At 50.7% G+C, this 18,449-nt stretch overlaps 1 protein-coding gene across 11 annotated transcripts in view; it reads right to left on the bottom strand.

Annotated features, from left to right (window-relative positions):
- Nucleotides 1-1,118: 1,118 nt before the first annotated feature.
- MOK (MOK protein kinase) overlaps nucleotides 1,119-18,449 on the bottom strand; it is a 62,842-nt gene continuing 45,511 nt past the window's right edge. For 6 of the 11 annotated variants that reach the window (XM_064292959.1, XM_064292958.1, XM_064292955.1 and 3 more), the window contains 7 exons: nucleotides 17,066-17,144; nucleotides 16,885-16,933; nucleotides 14,183-14,361; nucleotides 6,832-6,933; nucleotides 6,067-6,240; nucleotides 4,809-4,923; nucleotides 1,128-2,196 (listed from right to left, as the gene is read on the bottom strand). In XM_064292959.1, the coding sequence (XP_064149029.1) occupies nucleotides 1,888-2,196; nucleotides 4,809-4,923; nucleotides 6,067-6,240; nucleotides 6,832-6,933; nucleotides 14,183-14,361; nucleotides 16,885-16,933; nucleotides 17,066-17,144 (1,007 nt within the window). In that variant the 3' untranslated portion in view covers nucleotides 1,128-1,887. Of the gene's footprint in view, nucleotides 2,197-4,808; nucleotides 4,924-6,066; nucleotides 6,241-6,831; nucleotides 6,934-14,182; nucleotides 14,362-16,884; nucleotides 16,934-17,065; nucleotides 17,145-18,449 lie in introns of all 11 variants that reach the window. The other 5 variants (XM_064292965.1, XM_023546550.2, XM_064292963.1 and 2 more) reach the window with 5 other exon arrangements.

Raw genomic sequence — 18,449 nt, 5'->3', positions numbered from 1 at the left:
GCCCTCTGTCAGTCACAGGTTTCAGAGGGAATGTTAAGAACATACCTCATTGGAGGTTCTCCTGTCCTTGCGCCCTGGTGCGCCATGTCTGTGCTGTTGTGGGCAATTTCGAGTGTGGTACAGGCTGTGGGTTCAGTGCACCCTTGTTTCCTGAAAGCTAAGGAGGAGTCATCTCTCGTCACCAAAAGCCTGTGACCTCACGTGGTCGCTGAGGTAGGTATGGAAGGACTTCGCTGGCTATGCGGTGACTCAGAATAGCTCAGGAAGTGTCACATGGGGTTTCATCTGGTGGGAACCAGCTCTTGACAACTCTGGAGCTTCAGCCAGGCCCACACCGCCCTGTGGGCTGCAGGGTCCTAGACTTGCAACAGAACGAGCAGCTGCGGAGAGGAGGAGACTTCTCCTTTATAAAGTCACAGCTGGGCCCTGGACGATGTTTTTGTGGTGAGACTCTGAACACATTTCTCTAAGTGATCACATTAAATTTGGGGCCTAAGTAATCTTAGGCACCACCTGACTCCCCTCAGTGCCTTCCCCTCATGCACCCCTGGAGGCCCACCATGGTCCTGGGGTTAAAAGGACACTCACCCGCACCCTGCCTACGAGCACCGGCTCCAATTGTCACCGTAGTCCCTCATTTGCAGTTTGGACCTGGCCTGTCTTGGGCCCCTCAGCCCACATGGCCCAGGTGACACGTCTCCAGCCCCAGGCCTGCTTTCCTGTTCCCTGCCTGGCCCCCGTGGCTGCCGCTGTCTTCCTGTCACGCCTGGCGTTTCAACCACCTGTCAGGCGGTGCCTCTGAAGACAAGTGCAAGGTCACGCACAGGTTTGTCTCAACGGAGAGAACGAGGAGACTAGAAACTAACCTGAGGAAATTTGCTTTTTTTAAAAAAAAAAGTTTGAAGTTTGCGAAGATGAGAAGGAGCACCCAATTACTAGGTTACCTCCTAATCAAAAAGGGCCGTGACGGGGCCTGCTTCCTCCACCACTGCCTGGCCATACCCTGCTCTCACCCGCTCCACCCTCACGGGAAGCGGGTTTTTGCAGGGCACGAGGTGCCCAACTGACTGCGGGCACTCAGGAAGCAAAGCTCAGGCAGCCCACAGCCAGCCAGGGAACGATCCATACTCGTGGGGAAAGGCAGGAGCCCGGTGCTGCCACGTGACGCCTGGCCCAGCTGCGCTAGTGGCGTCCACCTCTTCCATCTCACCGGCCAACTGGGGAGCAAAGACGACTCCAAGGAAAAGCCTGTGTTTATTCCTTAATGAGCGTTCAAATGAGACAAATCTGATCTGCACCAGAGGCTTCCCAGTAACACCGCCAGTTCCGCTAACACACGAGCAGAGGCCTGAGAGAAGGGAATGGGTAGCAAGGATGTGTGTTCAACTCAGAGAACAGTAAGTACTTATGGTGGCTTAGGCTTTAATGAACATCAGGTGCCTGCAATGGCGCCATCTGCAGACATGAGAGAAAGTGCTTTCAGCTCACTACAACACTACCAGGAACCTGCTGAAGGCGTGACCCGGTGCCACGTTTAAACCAAGCCCACCTGTTCTGGCTCATCTGTTTTGATTCATGTAAAAGTTACAGGCACAGCCCTGGGATGGGTGGTTTCACACGTGTATTAGGCCGGGAGAGGCAGGGCGCTGCTCTTGGGATGCAGGACACGGCACAGACTCGCTCAGGGCTGGCTGGCCGAGTGTCTGCTGGGCCTCCAGGCTGGCAGGGAGGAGGCCTGGCCTCTGCCCGCATCTCTCTCAGAAGCAGAGCCGATGGCTCTCTGCCCGAAGTGTCCGGTTTCGTTCGTTCGCTCTCTGAGAAGCGGGAGGGCATGCTCAGCATCCTCCCCCTCGCCTCTCTATCGTGGGCAGACGGTACTGCTTCAGGTTAGGCTTCATGTCTTGCGTCTCTGTCTGTCAAAGAGAAATTACAGACGCTCAGCCAAGGCCGAGGGCAGGCAGGCCCGGAGCCTAGAGGGCCGATGAGCAGCGGTACCTTCTTGCTGGCACCACCACACTTAAGCGGCTGCAGCACTGGCACCTTCCCGTGGGTTCCACGGGCAAAGATGGACGGCAGTGACGGGCTGGAGTAGGAGGACAGCTTCGTGACACTCGGGAGCTTGAGCTTGGGCAGCTCCATGAGGTAGGCGGCGCCTTGCCTCTGGGGGTGCTCCTCCTCTTGCCTTAGGGACTGTTTCTTAAAACAAAACAAAGGTCATCTAAACCAAAAGCAAAGAAGTTTCCTGAATAAACTGAATGCTTTGAAGGCCAGGGTAGCAGTGGCAGGGGTTTGGGAACTATGGCTTCAGGGGACATCTTAAGTCAACTGGCGAAATAAAATCTATTAAGAAAACATTCTGCATCCCACTTTGAAGTGTGGCGTCTGGGGTCTTAAACGCTAGCAAGCGGCCATCTAAGATGCATCAATGAGTCTCAACCCACCTGGATCAAAGGAGAACGAAGAACACCAAGCTCACAAGGTAATTATGAGCCCAAGAGACAGAAAGGGCCACATAAACCAGAGACGACACCATCCTGAGACCAGAAGAACTAGATGGTGCCTGGCTACAACCGATGACTGCCCTGACAAGGAACACAACAGAGAAGGAGGGAGCAGGACAACAGTAGGATGCAGACCCCAAATTCTCATTAAAAAGACCAGACTTAATGGTCTGATTGAGACTAGGACCCTGGCAGTCAGGGTCCCCAAACCTTCTGTTGGCCCAGGACAGGAACCATTCTCGGAGCCAACTCTTCAGACATGGATTAGACTGGACAATGGGTTGGAGAAAGATGCTGGTGAGGAGTGAGCTACTTGCACCATGTGGACACTTGAGACTATGTTGGCATCTCCTGCCTGGAGGGGAGATGGGAGGGTAGAGGGGGTTAGAAACTGGCAAAATGGTCACAAAAGGAGAGATTGGAAGGAGGGAGCGGGCTGACTCATTAGGGGGAGAGTAAATGGGAATATGTAGTAAGGTGTAAATAAGTTTATATGTGAGAGACTGACTTGATTTGTAAACTTTCACTTAAAGCACAATAAAAATAAAAAATGAAAAAAAGGTCATTTGACTCTACAGTGGCTTCCCCTTCACGGCAATCAAACAACAGAGGCTCTGGGCACTGCATCTGCCATTAAAATGTCCCTGAAGTTTGACCATGAAGTGCCTCCACCACACACACAACCAAAAAGCACACAGCATGAGGGCTGCTCACCAGAGTCCCCGGCGACAGCCCCTGGAGATGGGCCAGGCACAGGTGTATCCGCCCACAGAGTCCATCCCGTGCTGGGCCTGTGCCCTCCCATGGGGCTGCCACTCTGTCCCTGGGGCTGAAACCAGGTGAGGCTCTGAACCCCAGCCACTTCCTGCACCAACTCCAGCCAAGTCCAACCACTGCCTGATATTGTATGTCTGGTTAGCTGAGAATGGCTTTTACTTTTTTTTAAAGGTTGAAAAAAATATTTTGTGACACGTAAAAATGATATGAAATTCACGTTTCAGTGTTCACAAATAAAGTTTTATTGGCACACAGCCCCCATTCATTTATGTATTGTTGACAGCTGCCTTTGTGCTACAGCCAAGAGTAGCCGCGACACAGAGTGTCTGGCCCTCGAAGCCTAGAATATTTGCTGTCTGCTCCTTAATAGAGAACTCCTGCTGACCAACCCCTGAGCTAACGGAAGGTGGGGAGCCCTGAGTGGGCTGCCAGCAAGGAGTGATTCCATTCAACAGTGTTTGAACAGGGTCCTCTGACTGGTGTGCTGAGAGCAGAATCCAGGGGTGGAGCTGGAGGCAGAACCTGGGACTTGGAGACACCAGTTAGGAGGCGTGACCAGGGCCAGATTAAGGAGTTAGACAGGAGGGAAGGAGGGGGGAGGCCCAATGCGCAGGTAGAGCCACAGGCCTTACCGACAGCGACAGCGTAGCTGGTGGGGTAAGAGACACCCCCACCCCTGGAGAGAAGACCACTGGGGAAAATGGGGGATGGGGTATGAGGAAGTTTGCCTTTCAGCCTCCAAGTGGAGTTGTCATGTAGGTGGTGGGACCAAGGCCTTAGAGTTCTGGAAAGCAGCCTGGGCTGGAGACAGAGCTGGGTCCTCGGCTCCCAGCATGAAGCCAGCCCTCAGTGAACGCTGGGGAGGATGAAGGAGTGTACAGGTGATTGAAAAAAGCATGATGGCCGGCGCAGGAGGCAGACAGTGGGGTACCAGCCCCAGGTCCCTAAAGCCACAGGCAGCACAGTGCTAAGACCAACAGTGACAGCAAGGTGAACGTATTACACGATGAAGGCACGATTCCTAAACCAAGACACTTGCAAAACAATCTGGATGGGATGGAGGCTCCCCGGGGACTGCTATGCCCAGGAGCTGGGGTCCAAGGGGAGATAGCGTGGGACTTGGTGACATGCCACCACTAGCTGGGTCATGCAGGCAGCCAGGGTTGGCCAGGATCTGAGGCGGCGTCTGTTATGCACTTGGAGTGTCCCCATAACCCCCGACCCTCCCTGTCACTGTGCATGGTCACTACTGAGGGAGACACAGAAACTCACGAGGGGCTCCTCCTGCACTGAAGGGCCAGCACCCCTCTTCTGGGCCTGCTCACGGGGGCTGCTTGTCATCAGTTCTGAGATCATGGGGCTGAGAGGGCTGAGCCACATTGCCCAGGGCCCTGGTGTTCTCACGGCCTGTACCCAGGATCACAGGGTGGGGGCCTGCCGCAGCTCTCCTAGGCAGTACCCTCCTCACAGACACTGGCCTGTGGGTGGCGGCCCACTGAGCCAGGCTGGTCCACTTCCAAGACTCAGTACCTGCTTCTGGCCCTCCTTGGCCGTGTGCCAGTTGTTGCCAGCGGGGCCTGGGGCAGCAAGGTGATCCGGGAGGTGAGTGTGTCTGTAGTTGGCCGATGCCTGCTTCTCAGCTGCCCTGGTGGGTGGGGGAGGGGAAGGCTCCCTGAGACCCGCTGCCACGCTGCTGCTGCCCCGTCCCCACCGTCCCCATGTGCATCCCGCTGCCTCCTCTTCTGCTGTGAACAGCTGAGGGCAGGTTCTTTTCTCCTCACCAGAAACCACCAGTCTCAGGCTGGGACACAGCCTCGGTGAAGCGGTGTGCACAGGGGTGTGGGCTGGTGCCCTCCATCCCCAACTGCGCAGCCCACCTAGCAGCCTGTCCTTCCCCGGTCCCACACAGGGTGCAGAGAGGTGTGGGATAGGACAGCCTCAGGGCAGCGCCTCTCACGTCCACATCGTGGAGGGCTGATGTGTCCTCTCTGGGGGCGCTGCCCTCTCCCCTTCCCTCTCGTCTCAGCCACTGGGGCCTAGGCGTTGGCTGCATCCCAGAGCCCTCGGCCCTCCCACATGGAGCAGCACAGCACGTGTGCAGAGATTGCCTGAGCGCAGCGAGGTGCTGGGTGCACACCTGGCCATGACACCCCCACAGGCCCGCCCCCACCGCGGCCTGTCCCCCCCATGGGCCCATCCCCACTGTGGCCCGTCACCATCACAGCCCATACCTACTGCGGGCCCATCCCCACTGCAGCCTGTCCCCACGCATCCCCACCACAGGCCCTTCCCCGCTGTGGCCCATCCCTATCCCAGCCTGTCCCCGTCATGGTCTGTCCCCACTATGGCCCCATCCCCACCTTGGCCTGTCCCCATCGCGGCCCATACCCACCGCGGGCCCATCCTCACTTCAGCCCGTCCCCACTGTGACCTGTCCCCACGGGTCCCCACCACAGGCCCATCCCCACCATGGCCTGTCCCTGTCCCAGCCTGTCCCTGTTGTAGCTCATCCCCAGCATGGCCTGACCCTGTCGTGGCCTGTCCCCGTCATAGCTCATCCCCCCCGAGGCTTGTCCCCACCACAGGCCCGTCCCCATCTCGGCCTGTCCCTATCACGGACCCGTCCCCACCACGGCCCATCCCTGTCACAGCCTGTCCCCACTGCAGCTCATCCCCAGCATGGCCTAACCCCATCGCGGCCTGTCCCTGTTGTGGCTCATCCCCACCGTGGGCCCGTCCCCACCACAGCCTGTCCCCACTGTGGCCCATCCCCTCGCAGCCCGTCTACCTCTGCTCCTGGAAGTAGGGGTGCTGCAGCGCCTGGTGGGCACTGATCCTCTCATCGGGGTCATAGGCCACCATGGCGCACAGGAGCGAGTGGCATTGCGGGGACAGATGGGTTGTCAGTAGAGAGATCCCTGATCCCTTTTTAAAAGGAAAATCAAAACTCATAGCTCTCGACCTGTATTAAAAGCCCAATGACAATAAACAATCATGCCATTATCTGGAGCACTTGGAGGTCGCTCCTCACATCTCTAAGGGGCCCTGATGGAGGTGACAGGTGATGGTGTGTGTTTGTAAAGGGAGACTGAGATCCGTTGTGCTACAAAGGTAAGAGAACCACCTGTCCTAGAAAAGACTACTGTCACATTTCCATGTGAAAAGAGTGAAATAAAAGTTAAAAAGACTCCGAAACAGTCCCCCCGCCCACCTTCCCAGAATTAGGAGGTGGCCGTTGTGGCCCACCCCTAGCCCTGGCCTGTGGCCTGTGGGCTCAGCTTCACCTTGGATCACACTCCAGCCCCGAGTATGCAGCAGCCTCGGGGCGGCCAGCACAACTGGGTCAGCTGCACGAGCCCATCCCAGTGGGGCTGCTGAGGACTGTGTAACTGTCCAGGGACAAAGTGACTCCCAGCCCTCCAGAGCCTGAGACCCCAGAAAAGCCTGCATCTGCAGATCCCCAGGGTGCCAGCCAGGGGCAGCCAGGTCCTGGGGAGGCTGTGGGGGCCCAGGTCAGCTCCTGACACGGCCGTGGACGCAACTCCATACTTACTGTTTGAACTTGGTGAGTGTCTTCTGAGCAGGCGTGCCGATAATATCATGGATCTTGGAGATTTGGTCCAGCTCATTGGCTCCAGGAAAGAGAGGCTCCAGACTGGAGGGTAAGGATAGGCACATGGTGGGCAGGGCCACGAGGCTCTCCAACCCACCCTGCGGGGCTGCCCACTCTCAGCCTTGGGCCCTGACGGTAGAGCCCCGACAAGGCTGCAGCACCCACCTCAGCCCCAGACAGCCCTCACACCCCTCACAGGCTTCCTCTCAGCCACCCACAGCCACGCGCTCTTGGTGTCTCGAGGTCACATGCACTGCCCACCCCCCACCCCAGTGCCATCCTGCACATCACTGCTCAGCCACAGCCAAGGTGGGGGCTCACCCACTTGAGAAGCAGTATCCTAAGAGGATGGCCCTCCGGCCCAGCCCCTCCTCTGCCCACCTCTGAGGGAGCTGGCCGGCATCGCCAGAGAGCTGCTCGGGGGCTGAGAACACAGAGGCCTGACGGTGCCAACATCACAGTTCTGCTGAGGCCAGCCCTGGTGTGCCCCTCCTGACTCCCCCATTCAGCCCTGCCTCCCATCCTCCTCTCACCCTCCCAGAGAAGCGGCCGCCCCACCTTGGCTTTGCCCATGTTCCCCAGCCCCGGACACAAAACAGAATTCTCCTGTGTCGGCTTCTTTCTCCAACCCCACAGCTGCCATGTCGTGAACATGCCTTGTTCTTGCTGCTCCAGGCCTGTCCCCCGGGACACCTCTCCCTATGGTCTGCGGCAGGACAGCTCTCGGCATACTGAGTGTCCATCCGACTGTGTATTTCACATCCCCTGCTCCTGAGAGCTTCGGAAACGTCCTCATGCGGTCCCCTCAGCTGCCCAGTCTGGAGGCCGGCACACAGCCACCACCTCCAGGACAGCGTCCATATCTCAAGACAGCCACATTCACAACGCTGACAGGTGCCAGGGCAGGTTCCACGCCAATCCTTCCAAGCAGAGAAAGCGCAGCCAGCCCCAAGCGCCGGCTGTGGCGTGTGTGCTTGGGCCTAGCTGGCATGGGCACTTGTTTTCTCTTCAGGACTCCAACCAAGAGGAAAACCTTTACATTGTTTTCTAACACACTTTCTGTGCTGACAATGAACTGCAAAGACTTGCTCTCTCAATTAAGCAATTTAAAATAATTAAACATTTCTGAATACTGTAGCCAGTTGTCACTTTAATAACGAGCATAGTCTCAGGAAGAGTCCGTGTTTGATTTATTATTAGACTTTATTCTGCTTCTGGCCTAGCCTACAAAGTAGCCCTGAATCTGTGGTGGCACCTGAGAGGACCGGGCTCTCCTTTAGAGCCAGCGGGCTATGAGGTCCCTCCATCGCGGACACATGCGCCCTGCAGGTAGCGGTGCCAGCCGACATGTGAACCGCTGGGTGGATCGAACTGTTGTTAGGATGGAAGATTTTCTGAACCCAGAGACACAGCTAAGTGTCTTTTTATCAACATAGGATTTTTAATCAATATTGTTGTTGTTAGATGCTGTCAAGCAGGCTCCCCACTCATGGCGACCCCATGCACAACAGGGTCAGATCATTGTGATCCACAGGGTTTTCATCGGCTGAGCTTCAGAAGTACATCCCCAGGCCTTTCTTCCTAGTTCGTCTTAGTCCGGACGCTCGGCTGAAGCCTGTTCAGCATCACAGTAACGCGCAAACCCCCACCAACAGACGACGGTAGCTCCATATGAGGTGCACTGGCTGGGAATGAACCCAGGTCTCCTGCGTAACCAAAACCAAACCAAACCCGTTGCTGTTGAGTCTACTCTGACTTGTAGCAACCAGCCAAGCACTTAACCGCTGCGGCACCAGGGCTCCTTTTAATCAATATCCCACTGCTGTCATAAAAAGTGGTTTCTGAAGTGCAGCTTGCATTCTGTCAAATGAGTGTATGGTTAATTCAAAAAGGCAGCGATTGCAGCAGCTGTCGTTTGCTGGGTTCTTACGTACGCACGTCACCATCCACACAAACGCCTGATACGAATTAGCCAATATAACCCTCACAGCAGACACCTGAGGTGCTAGCCCCTACCTCAGGGATCCCAAGACACACGTTTCTTCACACTGTGACATCTCGGAAATCAAGCTGCATTTACAACCCATCCATGGCGTCGTGCTGCCCGCCAGCCAGGCGACAGTCACGACCTAGTTTTGTTAAAACCTCTCACTGAACCTTCTGGGACAATCAAGCGCCAGCAACAAAGCACCTTAGATTAGAGCAGGGCTTAGCAAGCTTGACTCACTAAGGGCCAGAGAGTAGGTGTTTACAGCTTTGTGGGCCACACACCTGTCACAACTACTCAGATCTGCTACGGCAACACAAGAGCAGCCCTAGAAAGCCTGGAAACAGACTTGGCTGTGTTCCGATAAAGCTTTATTTATAAAATAGGCATCTGGCACACAGGCTGTAGTTTAGATGCAATAAAGAGCATCATCCCCATCTGACTAATTTCAGCCGTCCTTGTGCCAGGTACGGCTATGGGGCTGATACATGACACACTGGCCCCTGCTCTGGCCTCTGCCCTGCTCCCCATCCGGCTAGCATTCCAGCAGGCGGACACGCCGCAAGCAGGCGGCAAATGAGAGTGCCTCCCTGAGCCTGGGTCGTGAGGGTCTGACGGCAATCGGGGCAGGCTCTCTGCAGATGGGACATGTGCAGGCCCGTGCTTGCCCCCCAGCACCAGTGTGGGCTGCACACAGAGCAGGTGCCCAGGCTCTGGTGCTGGCCAATGGGACATGGGGCAGCACACAGGGGGGGCCTCTCTGCACAGGGCACAGGTTCCAGTGGGGGCTGAGGAACACCACAGGGCACCTGCCGTAGCACTTAAAGCAGTGAGGTCCCCTTGTGGCCTCGCTGACTGGCCACCACACAAAGATGGAGGATGGGGTCACTGACACCACCCTTTTTAAGAGAAGACAAAAATAGAGATTTTTACGTGAACCCTCCTAACTCCGGAGCCCTCGTGGTACAGTGATTAAGAGCTTTGCTGCTAACCAAAAGGTGGGCAGTTCAAATCCACCAGCTGCTCCCTGGAGACCCTATGGGGCAGTTCTACTCTGTCCTATAGGGTGGCTATGAGTCGGAATCGACTCGACAGCAATGGGTTTGGTTTTGGGGTTCTCCTATCCAACACTTGGCTGAAATAAAATAAACACAGAACAACAATGAAACACCACGTAAACCGAGCAAAACACAACTGCAGCGGGACACAACCCCAAGGCCCGCCACTGGTTGACAGGTTTCTTGGGGAAACGAAGTTGTGATCTGCCTCACAAGTCCTCCGGGGACTGTCCCCTGCAATGCCAGCAGTGGCTGTCACTTGGAGGTGTCGTCAATTTTAAAGGAGACTTTTCTGTAGCAGCAAACAGTAATGTGATTAGGCCACTCAAGAGCCTGGGTACTAGGAAGCCTGAAGATGGTGCAGTTTTCTTCTTTTTTAGGTTATAAATTGAGGGGCTTGGAATCAACACATTGGCAATGGGTTTGGTTTTTTGGTTTGAGATCAATTATCCTATCCAGACAGCCTTGCATTCATGTTTTCTTGGCCCTGCTGCCAGGGGACACAGAATGGCAGAACTGAGGCGCAGGGCCTACTTGCCCCAGCTCCCCAGGGCTTGGCCTGCCTGGTCCCAACCACAGTGGGAGCTCATGGCACTCGCAGGAGACCTCTGCATGGGGACAATAAGCTAGAAGGCCTGCACTCAACTCATGGTCACACCTCTGTCTGTCTCTCTCAACCCAGGCAACCAGTCTCAGAGCTCCAGGGCCACTCACAGAAAACACCAGGACATGGCAAAAGCCATTCACCCAGCCCTCAAAGCCACCACCAAAACACACCGGAGCATAGCTCCCTCTACTGTCTTTACTAGAAAGAGACTAAGTATCAGCATTCTTATCTCTAGGGCCTGCAGAGCAGAAAACTGAAGTACTGTATTCACTCTTAACAAAATTCTACTACAAGTAATTTGAAACTTAATCTCCTATGAGGTTTTATTATACAAATATTTCTTACTGATCTTTTAAGATAATACAGGTAGTCCCAACTTACAACAGGGTTCCGTTCTAACAACTCTTTGTAAGTCGGTTCTGATGGAAGTCGAACACCTCATTTTTTTTAAGTTTTCACTATGACTGCCTTTTATTATCAGTACCTTTATATATCTGATCTTTGTCTTTGGGGGTTGGAAACATTACATATAAACTTACAGATGAACTGAAAGAATAGCAATTGGGATGTTTCAACAAACGGATGCAGCACTGGAGGTGCTCACTCATTTCCAAAAAATTTGGAGGACAGCTACCTGGCCAACGGACTGGAGGAGATCCATATCTGTGTCCATTTCAAAGAAAGGTGATCAAACAGAAGTCAGAAATTATCGAACAATACCATTAGTATCATACGTAAGTAAAATTTTGCTAAAGATAATTCAAAAGCAGTTGCAGCAGTACATTGACAGAGAACTGCCAGAAATTCAAGATGGATTCAGAATGGGATGTGGAACGAGGGACATCATTGCTGATGTCAGATGAATCTTGGCTAAAAGCATAGAATACCAGAAAGATGTTTACCTGTGTTTTATTGACTATGCAAAAGCCTTTGACTGTGTGGATCTTAACAAATTATGGATAACACTACAAAGAATGGGAATTCCAGAACGCTTAATTGTGGTCATGCAGAACCTGTACATAGACTAAGAGGCAGTCATGCGAATACAACAAGGGGATACTGCATGGCTTAAAATCAGGAAAGGTGTACATCATGGTTGTATCCTTTCACCGTAATTACTCAATCTGTATGCTGAACAAATAGTCCAAGAAGCTGACTATACTATTTGAAGAAGAATGTGGCACCAGAATTGGTATAAGACTCATTAACAACCTGCGATATGCAGATGACACAACCTTGCTTAATGAAATTGAAGAACACTTGAAGCGCTTACTGAAGATCAAAGACTACAATCTTCAGTATGGATTACGGCTCAACATAAGGAAAACAAAAATCCTCACAAGTGGACCAATAAGTAACATCATGAAAAATGGAGAAAATACTGAAGTTGTCAAGGATTTTCCTTGGATCCACAATCAATACCCATGGAAGCAGCAGTCAAGAAATCAAACAACATATTGCACTGGGTAAATCTGCTGCAAAAGACTTCTTTACAGTGTTCAAAAGCAAAGATGTCACTTTAAGGACTAAGGTGTGCCTGACCCAAGCCGTGGTGTTTTCAATTGCTTCATACGCAAGCAAAAACTGGACAATGAATAAGGAAGACCAAAGAAGAATTGATGCCTTTCAATTATGGTGTTGGCAAAGAATATTGACTATACCATGGACTGCGAGAAGAACGAACAAGTCTACCTTGGAAGAAGTATAGCCAGAATGCTCCTTGGAAGTGATGATGGTGAGATGTCATCTCACACACTTTGGACATGTTTATCAGGAGGGACCAGTCCCTGGAGAAGGACATCATGCTGGGTGAGGTATCAAAAACAAAAACCAAACCTGTTGCCGTCAAGTCGGTCTGACTCACAGAGAACTTAACAGGGTCAGCGCAAAAGAAGAAGGCAGAGTCCCATTCTCTCTTTTGCTTAGAAACAGCTGCCTTTGACTCCAACGCATGGCAACACCACGTGTGTCAGGGCAGAACTGCTGCGTAGGGTTTTCAGTGGCTGATTTTTCGCAAGTAGATCACCAGGCTTTTCTCCTGGGGCGCCTTCTAGGTGGACTCAAACCTCCAACCTTTCCACTTGCACTAAGAGTCTCCTTGCACCACCCAGGGTCCCCTCCCTTCTGCTCAGCCTTTCTATTCCCACCTTGCCAACAGCCCTAGGTGTCTTCTGCCAAGAGGCAAGATTCAGGTCCACATCCCCGTCTGTACACGCAGTAGCGTCTCCACAGTGACTGTGAACACGTGCACCAACTGCAGTGAATAACCACATTATGGACGTCAAGTCAGCCCGGGTGAGCCGTGTTGACAGATTCCGGCCAGGTCTTGTCAGCACATAAGTCCCAAGAAAGCCCTTTGCTTTTCAGAGCTTGAATGGATTTTGGAATTGTGGATAAAAGATTTTAATCTGTATAAATGAATTCAGTTCACATCTCATGCCACAAATACAGCTTTGGTATTAAGACTCCCTTCTATTCAGGAAAACACCAATATCTTATGACTAAAAGATAGGAAAGGAAAATGGGGGTGCCCAGAAAAGCCACTCTGAGTGGGGGAAAGAGCAGGGTGCAGAGCCCAGCACATGTGGCCCCTGGCCCTCTGGGGTTCAGATCACATACTAGGAGGTGCTCTCAGCCACTGAATTCTTAACATTTAAGTGTTGTAAAATGCGTTCCAAATTAATTCAAGGAATTCTGGCAGAGGAGAAACTTTTAACTTCGATTAAACTACTACTCAGCTTTCCAAAAACCACACGCAGTCAGTTATCCTATGTGTGCTCTGGAATCAGAAGAAGGCACGCCCTGAGGCGCGCTGTCTGTCTGTATTGATGAAGCCGCCAGAGATCCGGAGTGCTGATGGATGGCCAGGCTTCCTGTTGGGCGTCACCCATACATCAGACCACAGATGCCCTCCCTGAAGGGTCATGTCTGCCCCACACCCCCCTCAGCTTCTTGAAGACGCCCTACCCTCTGCTGAGTGGGATAAACTTCCTCTTCTTCTCTGGGCCACTGCTCCTTCCAGCCAAAAAGCCCAAAGGCCAGTGGTGTGGTGGCGGGGGAGGGATGCTAGGATTGGGGCCTTCTAGAGCTCATCTGTGCTGGCAAGTGCCTCACCCCCACACCTGTGGTGAGCTGATGTCTGTGCACGGAGAGCGTGCCCCGGGGGCTGCCCTTCTTACTCCCCCCAGGACAGGCCACAGAAGGTGGCAACAGGCATGTCCACCTCTATTCCTGAACACATGTTCATCAACCATGTAAGCCGGTGTGATGGGAGCAAAGGAATAACTGATGGTGTTTTAGTCTCCATGAAAAGTAAGCATGAGGAAGTATCCGATTAAAAACACTAAAAAAAAAACAAACCAGAATGGCTTAGAATCTGCATGCTGGAACTCTGGCCCACAGCTCCACAGCCTGGCTGAACTTGCCATCTGACCCCCATATGCTGCCTATGGGGTCAGATGGGCTCTGCCTGCACTGTGCGGTCACCCCACCGTTTATCCCACACTCTGCCTATGGGGTCAGACCAGGCCCCACCTGCACTGTGGGGTCACCCCACCATTCACCCTCACACTCAGTCTGTGGGGTCAGACAGGGCTTCGTCGCACAGTGGGGTTCTCCAGGCGAGGCCGGCGGCCCTACCTGGCAATCTCGTAGAACACACAGCCTGCGCTCCACACGTCCATCTTGTAACTGTAGTAGCCGTCAGTGAGCAGACACTCAGGGGACCTATACCAGCACGTGGAGATGTACTCCGTGTACGGCTGTTTGGAGTAGACGCTTCGGCAGGACCCAAAGTCCCCCAACTTCAGGACGTCCTGCTGCGGGGTAGGGGGCAGGGGCAGCATCATCTCACTGAGCTTATACAAACAGTCTCAGATATCTACGCACTGAAGGAGAACTTAAAAACTAAACCAGCTTATACAACACAAATTACTAGCTTTTATAAGCACCTGGAAGTAGCCTCTAACAGAGGAGGAAGCGATGTTTCTATTCAGTGGCATGTGTCTGCAAATGTTCCGGCTGTCTGTGTTTTCCATATATGGCCTGGTGGCGCAGTGGTTAAGCACTCAGCTGTTAACCGAAAGGTCAGTGACCTGGACCTACCAGCTGCTCCATGGGAGAAAGATGTGGCAGTCTGCTTCCGTAAAGGTTACAGCCTTAGAAACCCTATAGGGCAGTTCTACTCTGTTCTATAGGGTTGCTATGAGTTGGAATCGACTTCGTGGCAATGGGTGTTTTTTTTTAATAGGTCTGGAAAATGTTTCAGTCGTAGTGGGAGTCTACAAATGAGTTACACAAAATGACAGTATGTTTGCTCACGGCTCAAACTCCTCTTTCCTGTCTATCTCGGCTGGGAGCTCTGCTCTGGGCTCAGGGAGGTGGCCACACAAGTCTGAGACTCTCCTGACACCAAGTCAGACATGTGCAGGGAAATAGGTTTCAGGTACTTCTATTTTCCTCACCCTTCACATTTCAAGGTGACAAAATAAAGGCCATAAGCAAACAGAACTTATTAAAATACCTAACTATGATTCTAATTAGTCCACACACAGTGGATAGAAATAGATGTGCTAAGAATAGGCTATAAACCAAATACTACAGACTCACCACTGCCAAGTCGATTCCAACTCACAGCGACCATACAAGACAGAGTAGAACTTCCCCTTAGCATTTCCAAGGCTGTAAATCCTTACGGAAGCAGATTGCCACATCTTTCTCCCGTGGAGCAGCTGGTGGGTTTGAACCACCGACTTTTTGGTTGGCACCCGAGCACTTTAACTGCTGTGCCACCAGGGCTCCTTCAAGAATAGGCTATAAAAGCCTGGGATGATTCTTTGGTGGTGGTTGTTGTGTGCCATGGAGTTAATTCCCACAGGGCTTCCTAGGCTGTAATCCTTATGGGAGCAGATCACCAGGTCATCCTCCCATGAAGCTGCTGGTGGGTTCTAACTGCTGACTTTTCAGTTAGCAGTTGAGTGCTTAAACACTACACCACCAGGGCTCCTTTGAAGATTTATAAGAATATAAAAATATCCATCACTCAACAAGATAAAATTCACAATGTCTGCCATCCAATCAAATATATCATTAAACTCTTGAAAGAACAACTGTCAACCTAGAATTCTATACCTGGTGAAAATATCTTTCAACGATGAAGGTAAAATAGGACTTTTTCAGATATATTAAAGAATGTACTATAGTATAAAATTTATCAGCAACGACCTGTACTACGATATTAAAGGAATTTCTTCAGGGAGAAAAAAATGAGACCAGAGAGAAATATGCACCTATACAAAGGAGTGAAGAAAACTCAGAATGTTTCCCACATTAGTAAATACACAAGAATTTTTTCTTATTATTTAAATCTGTTTAAAAGACACTAACTGTTTAAGCAAAGATATTAACAATGTACTGTGGAGTTTAAGACCTACATAAAAGTAAAACGTGTGACAATGGCCCAAAGGTTGGGAAGTATACTATTGTGACGTTATTACGCTTCATGAGAAATGGTATAATGTCATCTGAAGACAGATACAAGGCAAAGATGTATACTATAAACCAAAAGCAACTGCTAAAATAACAAAACAAAGAGGTATAGCTAATAAGCTAATAAAGGAAATAAAATGGGATGACTTTTTTAAAGCCAATATAAAACTGGGCAGAAAAGGAAGCAAAAGGAATAATGGAACACTACTCAGCAAGGAAAAGGACTGAGCTATTTATACCCGCTGTCATATGGATGAATCTCAGAATTACGCTGAGTGAAAGCCAGACAGAAAAAAAATACATACTGTATGATTCTATTTATATGACATTTTAGAAAATGCAAACTAATTCTATGATGACAGAGTGTAGGTCAGTCATTGTCCAAGGACAGGAGGTGGGGGAGACTGGGATCACAAAGGGGCAGGAGGGACGTTTTGGGGGGTGCTGAATATATTCACTACCTTGATTGTGATGATGGTTTTGTGAGTATGTTCATATGTCCAAAGTCATCACATTTTACACTTTAAGTATGTGCAATTTAAGTGGCTTTGGAGTGGGACAGACCAGAGTTCAAATCCTGCCTCCACCACTTTTATATTTAGAGTGTTTGGAATGATCGTCTGAGTGGCATTTATTTTGGGTACAGTTGGGAGAAGGGTGGCTAACATTATTCCCTTCCAGATGTCTATTCAGCTGTGTAGATGCTATTAGATAAGCTACCCTGTCTAAACTGGGAAAACAAAACTATAGCAATCCTGGTATCCAGCAATCTGAAACTGAAACTATATTTCCTCGGAAAGGTGTCTTTATTCTATTTTTATTTTGATATCAATTTTTCATAAAGAAGTTCTTACCTTTACTAATATATTTTCTGGTTTTACATCTCTGTGAAATATTCCATTTCTGCATTCAATATAAAAGGAGGAAGAGAATTAATTGTACCTCACTGATTCAAATTCTTCCACACGGTATTTTCAAAAGAATGCTAATACACGTTTTATGGATCTGTGGCCTGCGCCGTCTCCGAGCGTGTACCTGTGCATGTGATCGAGGGATTTGCATAACTGGTACATGTAGAGCCTAATCGTCTTTTCTGATAAGGGTTGTCTTCTCCCTGTGCAGTCAAGAGAGCAGGGAAATACGGTTACAAACGGCAGAGATTCCTTTCTGTAAATCAGAAATGTAATCAATGTTTATTTCATACTGTGTGAAAATACAACTTCCTCCATGAAAAATAATCTGAAGTAGTCTTAGGAAATAAGGAGTATACCTATAAAATGTACCATTTAAAACTCTGCATACTGGCATGATTTCATTTAAAATCACATAGCGTATGCATTTTTAAATAGACTTTATTTTCTAGAACTGTTTTAGACATACAGAAAGTACAGAGAGTTCTCATATACCCCACCACCTCCACTTCACACAGTTTCTCCTGTTACTAACAGCTTGCGTTCCTGTGGTACACTTGTTACAGTTGAGAAACAAATATCGGTGGATTATTAAGTGCAGTCCATAGTTTCTGTGAGTTTCACTCTTTGTGTTGTCGTATGGTTACTCACCTGGCCAGCGTCAGGCTATCACACAGAATAGCTGCACTGGCCGTGCTCTGACCTGTTCATCCCTGCCGCCTCCCTCTGAACCTCTGGCAACCACTGACTTTTCACTGCCCCTATAGGTTTGTCTTTTCCATAATGTCACAGAACATATGTATCTCCATCCCAGTGACAGCTGCACTGAGCAGCAGTCACAGCAGTACCACAGTCTGACCATCTTAACCTGAGCTGCAGGGGTGGCCTTCCAGGCCTCTCTCCTTCAGAGCACCAATTATGAATAATTCAGCAGGCACTTGTAAATCCAGCATTTTCATAGGCTCCCTGACAACATGGAGATTTCCATTTAAGGTGGGGTAGATGGCAGTTCAACAGAAGGACATTTTTCAGTCCATGAAGACCAATATGGACTCCTTCAGCTGTGATGGCCGCACCATCTTCTCTCACTGGTGCACGCACAGACTTACCATGTTTACGCAGCAGTCCGTGCAGCCAGACCCATGCTGATCCTGGCACCAGTCCACACACCATACCAGCCAGGCCTTCTTTCCTTCCTGTAGCTCGTTTTCTTTTTTAAAACAGCTTTACTGGGATATAATTCACAGACCATACAACTCACCCATTTAAAGTGTACAATTCAATGCTTTTTAGTATACGCACAGATATGTGGGACCATTGCCACAGTCAATTTTAGAACATTTTTATCATCCCCAAAAGAAACCTGGTACGTTTAGCTATCACACGCCATTCCCACACCCCACTTCCCCACTCCCCCATCCCTAAGCAACCACTAATCTACTTTCTGTCCCTATGCCCATTACTCATTGCCAATGAGTTGATTCTAACTCATAGCAACACTATAGAAC

The sequence above is a fragment of the Loxodonta africana genome, chromosome 10 (assembly GCF_030014295.1).
Source record: "Loxodonta africana isolate mLoxAfr1 chromosome 10, mLoxAfr1.hap2, whole genome shotgun sequence".
Taxonomy (NCBI): Eukaryota; Metazoa; Chordata; class Mammalia; order Proboscidea; family Elephantidae; genus Loxodonta; species Loxodonta africana.
This window is presented reverse-complemented; position numbering and strand designations above follow the sequence as displayed.